Source organism: Tachypleus tridentatus, chromosome 6 (genome assembly GCF_004210375.1).
Source record: "Tachypleus tridentatus isolate NWPU-2018 chromosome 6, ASM421037v1, whole genome shotgun sequence".
Lineage (NCBI taxonomy): Eukaryota > Metazoa > Arthropoda > Merostomata > Xiphosura > Limulidae > Tachypleus > Tachypleus tridentatus.
The window spans coordinates 93340752-93352779 of NC_134830.1; the positions used below are offsets into that span (position 1 = coordinate 93340752).

Here is a 12028-nt window from a genome sequence, read left to right on the forward strand (position 1 = left end):
TTTTCAATTATATTTTGTTGCTCCACCAGACTGTTGTCAAGTTGTTGAGCCCCATCCTTGAAGCAGCTTAGGTCTTCCTTCATTACTCTCTGAGCACCCACATATTGACAAATTTTATGACTATAGATATGAATGAAGAGAAGGAGTATGTTCAGTCATAATTTGTAACTAGGCTCCTCCTCCAAGAACTTTCCATTTCAAACATGGAACATAGTATTTCTTCTATCTGTTTATGCAACCATCTATGATACTGTTCTTGACTTCATGGACAAACATATTATTATCCATATTAACTCTTTTTCTTTTTTTTATTACAATCACAGGGTGTCCAGGGTAAAAATAGATTTCTTTATACAAGACTAGTCTGCTTCATACATTCTCCTTTGGATTAAATATTTTCAAATATTTCTTTTGATTCTTCACTGACCTTACTTAACCACATCTTTGCTGTGGTTCAGGGTTATGCCTTTCCTGCCTTGTAATGTATATTTTTCTTGATCTTAACTCTCCTTGGTTATATATCCATTTAGCTGTCAATTAATTTTTATCAGTTATTTATATCTTAACTTTCCTTGGTTCCCATTCCTTTTGATCACAAGTATTCTGGCTATTAGTTTGTCAATGGTAAATCTATCTGATTAGAAATTTACATTTCTAGGACTTAAATTAATTTCAAACAAGTATTTACCTTGAAATATATTCCCACTCAACTCCAAAACTCAAGATTATATGTAATTTTCAGTCATGACTAGTACTATTTCTTTATAATTGTATAGGTCCTGAAACAATTTTGGCTTTTTTTCAAATATTTCTTCAACTCATGAATAGGTTTTTTAATAATGCAAATTATTTAATTTCAGAGATTTTGTGCCATGAACACATGGTATCTTTTGTTGAATGTCTATATATATTGCAATTTGTCTTCCTAATGCATTTATTCTTTTTTTTTAAATGCTTAATTTTTTATATCTGTTGTCTTTGTTTGATCAGCTGCTCCACCAAAATTTCTTCGTAAAGAAGAAGAGATAATGTATGGTATTAGAAGTCATCCTGTCACTATTGAATTTTGGATTTATGGCTACCCTGAACCTAAAATAACTTGGTATTTTAAAAACCAGAAGGTAAATATAGTCTCTGTTATATCATGTAAACATTCTTATGTTAGTTTGTTTACATCCATGTAATCCATTTTTTTCAAATTTTATTTTTACATTGTGTCTTTCTCATTATTGTGACATTTATTGTTGTATTGTTTGTTTTGTTTTTAAATGAGTAGTTATTATTTAATGAAAATATTGTACTGAAAATATTAAATTTGAAGATTTTATATTTAGTTAATTGCAAAATTCTATTTTTGTACCATATTTCTTGGTAAATTTTGTTAAGTTTATACAATTAGTCATTTTAATAATAGATATCTGTGATATTTTAGCATGTTGAAACCAGTTGATGTTTTGTTATTTAGTATCAGTAAAACAATGAGCTTTAGTTCTGAAGGTTAAAACTAAAATGTACATTTTTTTTTTCAAGATTGAGTTTCCTGTAAGTAAATATGACAGCCTGCAAGACAGAAATGGTCAGATATGTTTATTTTTAAAAGAAATGACTGAAGCTGATGAAGGAACATTTATGTGTCATGCTGTTAATGAACATGGTGATACAAGGCAGAAGATAAAACTCATGTTGGCTGGTACCTATTCTTATTTTGTGCCTATACAGAAATAGAATACATGTAGTTAAAATATTTTATTTTAATATGTAAAAATAGTACATGTAAATTCATAAGTTCAATAACACAAGTTGTGGTGTCTTTCATGACATTGTGTACTGCCAAGTTTTGTTTTGTTTTTATTAGAAAATATAAATTTCCCCAGGTACATTATCAGATTATGCTAATAGGTGTCATACAGTCTTTTTTTCATAAATAATGTTTTATTATGCATATATCCTTCGTGGTACACGTATGATACTGTTTATTGTGTACTTAAATCACAAGTGCAGTGCTAGCTCAATTTAACTTAAATATTATAAGTAGATAATGCATCCTGAGAGTTTTATTAGCTGTGTTTGAATTTATTTCAATAAATGTTTTCTTGGTATATTTATCAACACTTTGCATAAATCTAATGACTGAAGGTGAATTATGCTCATAAGGAAAATTAAATGGCTACAGAGGTTGAGTACATTATATTAAAACTTTGGACTCTCACAGTGTTGTTACAATCCATGTCATCATGTCCAATAATGCTTTACATGACAACTGCGCATCCCGCAAATAGCTTTGTAGTGTAATTTTCATTATAGAAAGCTCTAGCATAAGCACACCATTTCTCCCTATATGCTTTTCATGAGCCATTTAATATATGGGGCCAATTTTTACAGCCCAATTACACAGAAAACCAGAAACACTGTATCCAACATGACTGGTATGTCTTATGGAATAACTTGAATACCTTTTCCATTCTCTGGCTACTTAAGATATGCAATAGTTGAATGGGGCATATGACTGGAAGCCTTATCATATTAGCCTCATTTCTCAGATGAAGTTCCTTCTTGATTATGATTCATACTGTTGCCTTGTGCATGTGGACATCTTTTGATACTGACCTTTGTGTTCATAGATTTCTACCTGTTACAAGACATCACACTTTGTTTACCACAGCTGTGGTACTACTTGTTGCAGATATCTTTCTGTACAATCCTTGCCCATGTTGATCCAATCCCTTACTTTTTCAATGCTGATAAAAACAAGGTATATTCCCAACTTTGAGATTCTAAAGCTCAGATCTTAGCATAGCTGTATGATTTAAATGTAAGAATAGTTAATGTCAGAAAGAGCTATTACATCCTTCCCAAAAAGATTAGTTTTCAGTTGCATCAAACTACCTATAAAATAAAATACAGCATAGCTGTATGATTTAAATGTAAGAATAGTTAATGTCAGAAAGAGCTATTACATCCTTCTCAAAAAGATTAGTTTTCAGTTGCATCAAACTACCTATAAAATAAAAAATACGTGTTAAAACGTATTTCCCTTTTGACATTATATTGGCTGTGGTTGTCATGTGACTTGTATATTGGCACATTCAAAAGAGTTTTAATGTAAAGTTCTCAATACTCTGTATAGTAGTGCACAAGAAGGGATATAACTTGTCTGATGTTATGTTTCAGGAAATAATTCTGATACAATACCTTACCTCCACTTACATAATAGCTTTTCTCAACTTATACTTCTATTTATGCAGTTTTTGCTTGCAGTAGCCTTGATGCTTTCATCTATCCTTATGTGATTTCATGTGGATTAGCTGCACTATAGTGTGCAAATGAGTATGCTACAACACTCCACTAATAGGAATGCAATACATTCTACTAATATTATTGTGTTGACAACTTCGATTTCTTGTCATTTCTTCTTTTTTTCTTCTTTTTTTTTTCCAACAATTTTTTTCTCTTCCAACAATAACTACAACTTTTGTGGCTGTGAGTTCCATGCTTTTAGAAGAGGAGGTCTCAGCCTTGATGTGTTGCAAGTTAGAATATATCCTGAAGAATCTAATTCTAAAGAGAAATATTTGGATAGCATTTTTCCAACTCCTGCCTTTGCTATGCTTTCACTGTTCTGCCCCTCTTAATCTTCCTCATCCTTTGTCTGCAATTTTGGAATGGCTTCTCAGGTGTGTTATCTCCTGTCTCTTTCCTATGCATTTTATGATTCCTCCCAATTTTTTGATTTTGCCCCAATGTCAGGTTATAAAGTTTCATTCCTGCTGAACAGTTTCTAACCCAATTACACTGGGGTTCCAGCAATCCTTAGCCCCCATATCTTGCTGATTCCCATGCTTTCACACATCATAGATCCACATTTCTGTTTTTGGATTTTCAGACCTTAAAGCCTATGGTTCAGGCATGGGTCTCCAATCATGCTACTACACTATGATTTTTCCTAACCCGATTCTCTAGTCTCCTTCTCATCCTCACTACAATCTTCTGTTAATTCTAATCCATTCAGCTTCTTTCCAAGGGTATCCACCATTCCCCTAATATGTTTTTGAAGGATATGCATGCCTTTTTTTATGATAGCATGCTTATTTTCCTTGGCATTGTCCCTTAATGCTTTTTTGTTTGGATCTAACTGCTTTCTATATATGTCTGATGACATATATCATGACTACACTGTCATGATAGCATGATGTATGATGCCATGCTATCATACCATGTTATCCATTCAGGTAAAAACATGATACTGTTATTATCAGTATCAGATAATACTTGCATAGTATTACAAACTGAGGATGTAATACCAGTTTCTGCAAAAAAAAGAAACTGCAAAACCATCAAGTTTTGTCTATGATGGTCAAAACATCATAGTCCTCATTATATGGACTGGTCATGATACCTTCCTGGATTTCTGCAGCAAGCTGCCAGATTGTTCACATTTTTCAAAGTCAATTTTATTACTGAATATCCCATGGGTTCTGGCACTGTTTGGATACGTTTGGTCAGGCTTGCTCATCTGTGATGTCCTTTTTGCCATGGAAACTTAGGCCCTTCATGTTGTAGCAGAAGGATTGTCTCTTCATTTTTCTGTTCCCCTTTTATCCTCATACCCCATTTCTTCCCCTCTCCTTTTTTTGTCAGCATTTCTCTGAAGCAGTTTGAGGTTTCTTGACAAGGACACTATCAAAAACGTTTTTACTCCTGGCTATTCATTGTTTCCAAGAATACCAGAGATAGGCATCCAGGTATTGATCTCCCCAGCCTCATTTACTTCATTGATCTCCTCCCATGGAATGCCATTGAGTCTTTCCTAGCCCTCTGACAATTGTTCATTCCAGGTATATGGATGACCAAAGTCAATGTTTAGATGCCTACCTTCATATTCTCAAACATCCAAATTTTACCTTCAGTCTGTTCATGGGGGTTGTTTCACTTCTGCATTCTATCATTTGGTCTGGCCTCAACCCCATATATCTTCTCTCATGTGGTCAGAGTCTTTGCCCATCATATTCACAACTAAGGTTTGTGGTTTCACCATTATATGGATGTCTGGTTCCTTCCCAACAATTTCTCACAAACATACCCATTTTCTCCTAAAGGAGGTAGCTCATGTTGTATAGCTTGTCAAACTGTAGAAGTCCCATCTTGCCCACACACAGTATTTTATTCATCTAAGAATATTTTTCGATACCTATCTCAGCAGAACTGATCCTTCACTGTTTGTTTGAGCATGAGGGAGCTGTTAGTTTCCAGAGCCAAGTATTCTCCTTTTCTTCCTGTACTCAAAATTCTGTCTTTTGGGGACCTGAGCTTCCATGAATCCTTTATCTTTTGAGTTCATGCACATATGCAATGCCTTCAGTGAGTGCTGCACAATAAGTAGAATCTCATTTGGATTCCCATGGACTCTGCCATCCTCCTCCCTCCTACCCTAGAAGTCGACTTTGGATGATGTCGTAAAAAGAGACAACATCTCAACAAATTTTCCTTTGCCTCCTCCATATCCTGACTTGCATCTCTATATGGATGCTTCTCTTATAGGATAGGGAGAGTAATTGGATTCTCAGGAGATACACCCTTGTGCAAATTAATTGAAACAAGACGGAAAATTACGATTTTTTCAGTTTTTTGCATTTTATTTCTGAGAATCCAAACATTATTCACAAATTAATACATGATATGATCACCTTTATTTTTCAGAAGATCATTAATCTGCTTTGGCATCAAGTCCACGAGTTGACTGCAATCTTTACTAATTTTTGGATCGCGGTACCACACCTCAATTATGGGCTCAATTAGCTTATCTTTTGTAGTACAGTCTTTTCCCAAAGTCTTTCTTTACAAATTGCCCAAAGATTTTCAATAGGATTTAAGTTCAGAGAGCTTCCAGGCCAGTCCAGCACCTTTATTTGCATTGTAGTCATAAAATTCTTCACAAGTTTCGATGGGTGGCATGGAGGCAGACCTTGTTGAAAAATGCCAGATCCATCTGGAAATTTCTTTTTCAATTCTGGAACAACTGTTCTCTGCAAAACTTCGATGTACTGTGGTCCTTCATCATACCTTCTACGATATGTAAGTCTCCAATGCCATAGTAGATGAAAAAGCCCCAAAACATCATCTTCAAGGGATGTTTTATGAACTGATTGATGTGAGATTCTCGAAGTTTCTCACCTGGATATCTGTGAACATGCAGACTTCTTTGACCCTGTAAGAAGAAATGAGTCTCGTCACTGAATAACATCTTCATCCATTGTTCTTGCATCTAGTTCTTGTATTTCAGACCCCATTGATACCGTTTTTTTTCTTCATTGAGTTGGTAAGTTGTTTTTTGACTGGTCTCCATGCCCTTTTAACGCAATTTTGAATGACGTAATATTCCTCAAAATTTCATCATATATCCCAAAAATAGATCGACCATACTGCAAAACACAGCTAATGATGCCGTCTGTGTGAAAAAATGACTGTTAAAGGAAATCAGCGAGTCCAGTGAGCCTACACCGGCCGCCATGCTGAAAATATTGTAAAATGACCATTTGTTTCAATTAATTTGCATAAGGGTGTAGCTGTTCATTGGTCAATAATTAAATCTTTCTTATACATCAAACTTTTGAAACTCCTGGCTGGTTATCAGGCTTTGGATCATTTCTTGCCAGTGCTATAGAGCAATCTGGTCATGATCCATTCCAAGAATTCAAACTTTGTCTCATACATCAGTTCTCAAGATGACACCTGATTCTGTTTGCTTTACCTACAAATGCTGGATCTCCTTTTCTCAGTAGGTCTGTCTTCTTGCTTACACATCCCATGTACTGTGAATATTGTGACAGACTGGTGATCTTGCCCCAACAAAATTCTCTCCCACTAGTTATGTTCTCAGCTAGTTGCACTATTTCTGGATGCCTTTGCCACCCCATTCAATACAGAACTTCCCCTCTTCTGGTTTATAATTTTCCATACTTCATTTTTAGTGGTGAATGTCTTCAGTCAAAATTGGATCAATCTTTACCTGTGTGATTATTCTCCTATCCATCTTCTGTGAGTGTTCTCTCTTTTGTACAAACCACTCCATGTTGAGTCCTCCTTATCACCTCATTATGGCCTGCACCATTTTCACTGTTGAAACTCCTTTGATCATTTTCTATGAAAGGATAAGTTCTTATTCATTTACTTCTTCCATACTGTGGCTTTTCCTGGATCCCACTTTATGGTAAGTGGTGCCTGTTCAGGTACCTGTAAATATAATCCTGCACCATAGGGTCATGCAGGTCTATAACACATATTAAACAGATAAAATGCTTCAATAGTTTTGAAGGTTACCTCAAGGTATATTGCTTCATAAATAAGACCCACAACAAACTGTATCAACTTATAAACTATCATGAGTGAAGTAGTGTCAGTATCACTGTCCATCCTTGCAGTCCTAATTGAATAAACTGGGACCAGCTTGCTTTTCAAAATAAGGTTTTTATGATCATCCATCTCATGGACTATCATCAGTAAAGTAATGTAAAGATTGATTCCCATCCCTGCAGTTCCAATAGAATAATTGTGGATGGGCTTGCTTTTCAAAATAGGGTTTTTATAGTCACCCATTACATTGACTTTTGGTGTTGTGTTCCTCTAAACTCCCCACCACATTTTCCCCCTCTCTCAGTGGTGTGCAGGAGTCCTATTCACTCACCAAATCCTAGGTGCTGGGTTGGTGGATCGTGAAGGCTTCATCCTGAATGTGGCCAATTCCACTCAGTTGAGAAAAGAGTAATGGTACTCTTGTACCATGAACTGGAAATCAAATTCCACCTGGTTTTGGATTGAACGAATCCATCATTTGCAGTTTATCCTTCTAGCTGGCTTTCTTCCATCCTGCTGCTGACTGGATGTTGGTTATTGGGCTGTCTGGTATTGGCTCAGAATAGGACCAGCCAACATAAGTCCTAACTTGTGTGGTTGGTAGGGACCCTCTTTCTATTGCTGAACAGATGTAAAATTTTTAATGCCTCCTAGTTTTGGACTGAAACTGATCACTGCTTTGCATTCCCTTTCCATTTACTACCATTAGTTGGTTGTGTACTATGTTTGCACATATGTTCTGCTTCCTAGTTTTGAGGGGAAGACAGTCAGAACCATCCCCCCTTTGTAGGCTGGAAAACAAATTCATGTTGTTGTCTGGTTTTGGACTGGAGTTAACCCAACAGAAACAGTCTGATACACTCTAGCCACTCTACACCATCTGGCACATCCAATTACAGGTTAGATGTACATCTTTTCTACCCAATTTAGTGACATGTATCTTCACAATAGACAAAGAGTAAATCTGGTACAAGTGGGGTGCTGTCTCCCATGAATGTGACCCTGTACATTAGGGTGTCATGTTACATAGGTTCTATTTGGGCACCTTCCAAAAAGTCCTAATCTTGGTAACTTTTGCACTGCCCCTTCTATTTCAGTATGGGATTTTAGCTGTTATGGGATTGGAGGTATCAGAAATTAACATTTTCCTGCACTGAAAATGTAGTTTTCATAGATACCTCTTCTCACATTTTCCATTCATCCTCCCCACTTCTCAATGTCTTTTATGTTTAATATAAGTGGTAATTGAACAATCAGTACAGAGTGAGTCAGTCAGCTGTGCAAGGAAGGTTGTCACACATTCATTTCCATATTACAGCATACCTGTATGTTGTTAAACCTCTTGAGGGTTGGTAGGACCATCAAGACTAGTGGGGAGCTAATACTGCACAAACATGGGGCAGCACAAGTTGGAAAAGCTATCATGTGATCAGAAGTGTCTAACAAAAATACATTTTCAGTGTAAGAAAATGTTAACTTCCATGATTCTTAATACAAACACGATCTGGAGTAATTAATGCTCAACTTAATTAGTTCTTTATAGTTTGTAATGTATATGAAGAAATGTTTGTATGTGTACAAATTGACTGTCATATAGAGAATAACTAAACGTGTGTTATTGTTTTTTTTCAACTCTTTGAATACTTAAATATTTGTGCTTAGTTTTTATAAAATATAAATTTAACTTGAATTTACTTAAATTCAAATAGTATTTTAATAAAAACCACTTTTTATAGAGCCTCCATCCTTCTCCAAACGATTAAATGAAACTACTATTATGTTAAGACGTAGTGGACGCTTAGAGTGTCAGGTTACTGGAATACCCTCCCCAGCAATCAGGTGGTTCAAGGACTGGCATCCTCTTTATGAATCAAGTCGTATAAAAATCTTCACTGAAGAGCCCAACAAATGCATTATGTATCTTAGTGGATCAATTCTGAAAGATTCTGGACTTTATTCTGTTACAGTGTCAAATATTGCTGGATCTGCCTCCTGCTCTGCAGCTTTGTCTGTAGAAGGTGAAGACTGAAATTTTAATTTGTTAGTTGAAAGATAAAATTTTGCTATCAATAAAATATTTGAATGTGAGATTTTATTGTCAAAATGATATAAATTTTTGTATGAATATAGCCATGAAATACTTACATTTAAACCATTTTTTAATAATTTTTTTCTATTAATATTCAAGACTCGCAGTAAGAATTAGTTATTAAATGACATTGTTATTTGAAAGTTCACATGTGAAATTGAAAGATCTCAAACATTTGTGGAATTCATTTCTTGCAATTTACATCTCTGTCTGAAAAAATTTCAAATGTTTAATTAATGATTCTCGGTTTGTTATAATTACACACATATGTTTGACTGGTTTTAAAATACTTAAATCATAAATTTATATGCCCCCCCTCCCCCAGTGGCACAGTGGTAAGTTTGCAGACTTATACTGCTAGAAACCAGGTTTTGATACACATAGTAGGTAGAGCAGATAGCCAAATGTATAGCTTTCTGCTTAATTCAAAATGAACAAATAAATATAAATTTATAATTACACATCACAATTTAATGGTATCAGAATGTATTAACAATTCATTTATTGGTAAGTGTTGGTATGAGAAGCTGTGAGATTCATAAAGGAAATTATTGATCACACAAATAATTATTAATAAGAACTTTTGAGTGAAAATAAAGAAAAGTTAACCATATTATGTTTGCTATATCCAGCACCCAATACCAAGGCCTTTCAAACCAGCTGGAATGAGACACTATTTATATTAGCAAACTGCTTGACATTAGTTGTAATGGTATGAACTAGTTTAGATTGATGAAGTATAATTTTTCATCAGTTTGTATTCATTTCACATGTGAGGAGTTGGTTGGTATTTTCTTAACATACAATAAAATCTCAATATTTTCCTATGTAAGCAAGAGTTAATTTAAAGCACTTAACATGTTATTATTTCTAAGTTTTTATCATTCTGTTGTGACTTAATTCATTGTACTTAGTGATGTGGATAAGCTGTGACATATTATACATAGCTGTTTGTAAGCAATTTTTTACCAGTTTCATGGACTGTTTACCCTCTCTCCAGATCATTATTTCCTTCCAAATTCTTTGGTGGCTAGTGTAAATAAATCCTCCATTTTGCCACTTTCCCTTCCCTCCCCTATGATCCTCACCTTTATCCTTGGTCTGATCAAGATAGACTTCTGTTTCCTGTATGTGCTCTTTTCTATGTTATGTTACCCATATGGCTTCCTTCTGTGGTGTCTGTTTCTGCTTCTTTCTTTCTTGAGAGCCATCCTCTGTTTGTAATCCTTCTCCTTCCACCTTCATCACTTGGGTTCAGCTCTTAATTTGATTTGCTATTCTCTTTATCATCTTACTCCTATACTTTATTCCAGATGTCTTCTCATTCAATTCTGCACCTTACCTTTTCATTGCCATTTCATCTCTGTTGTCTCTTGAAGTTACTCCTTCAATTAATTACTGCCTACCCCTGCATTGCCTTGTATTGAGTAAAGCAATATGGTCTGCTTTGAAAAATAGTATTTTGTGGTCATCCATTTCACTATCTCAGGTGTCGTTGTTCCTCCAGACTCTTCACTGCATTTTTTCCTCCTTTTTATTCTAATGGAATTTGAGAGTCCTTATCACTTTCCAGTTCCAAGCTGATGAGGTGATGGACCATGAAAGCATCCTCTTGAATGGGTTAATGAAATACACTTTACAAACAAAAGACAGAAATAATTGAGTTGAGAGTAGGGAGGTAATATTTTACTGATGTAGATGACATGATATCCTCCATTTTGAAACAAATGTAAATTGGAATGAGCCATCAAAATTGCAGTTCACCCCTTTGATTGAGATTACTCATCCTTCTTCTAAATTGATGTTGGTTTCCAGTGGCCAAGGATGTTACTGTGCTTGGGGTCAGTTTTACTTTTGAAGGTGGTGGTTTACAGTAGGCAGACATATTTTCTATATTTAATATTGGGTTCCCAAATCAAACTGAATTTTTTATATTAACATGTGCCCCATTTATAGGTGTGAGGGTTCTTGATTCTCTCTGAACTCAAGAACCTGAGGTGAAAACAGTATGATCCTCTTTCCTTCCCTCACCAGAGGACTGGGTTTTGGATTGTAGTTGATTTGCTACTGGTATGAACCTCTTTCCTACTTCCACGTGGATTTTGGTTCCCAATGGCATGGGTTTTGGATTGCAGTTGACTTTCCATTAGTATGATTCTCTTTCCTATTTCCACACGAATATCAATATGTGGTGATCAGGTTTTGGATTGTAATTGACTTACCAACATTATAATCCTCATCCTACCCATGCATGGATGTCAGTTCCCAGCAGCATGGGTTTTGAATGTAGTTGGCTTTCTGTGTATCGTCCGTCACACCCTAGCCAGTCTACACCTAAAACACGTCTTTTTAATTTCACCCATTTTTATATTTGCTTGGAAAAAAATACCTAAATATTATATGGTATAAATTACTATCTGCTCTTCTGTTTTTCACCTATATGTGCAACATCTGTATACAATGAGTTAAGAGTATACCTGATTCAGAAGTGGTACACATTAGATCTTAGAATCTGGCTATCTTCTCTTAGGGAGTATCCTTCAGATGCTTTAGAAGGATACTTTTTTCTATCCCTCACACCTGTCACTC

At 35.2% G+C, this 12028-nt stretch overlaps 1 protein-coding gene across 2 annotated transcripts in view; it reads left to right on the top strand.

The window, feature by feature from the left end:
- LOC143253056 (protein Obscurin-like) overlaps positions 1–12028 on the top strand; it is a 253949-nt gene that overhangs the window by 183800 nt on the left and 58121 nt on the right. For both annotated transcript variants that reach the window (XM_076506213.1, XM_076506214.1), the window contains exons 56-58: positions 991–1121; positions 1531–1690; positions 9087–9368. In XM_076506213.1, the coding sequence (XP_076362328.1) occupies positions 991–1121; positions 1531–1690; positions 9087–9368 (573 nt within the window). The remainder of the gene's footprint in view (positions 1–990; positions 1122–1530; positions 1691–9086; positions 9369–12028) is intronic.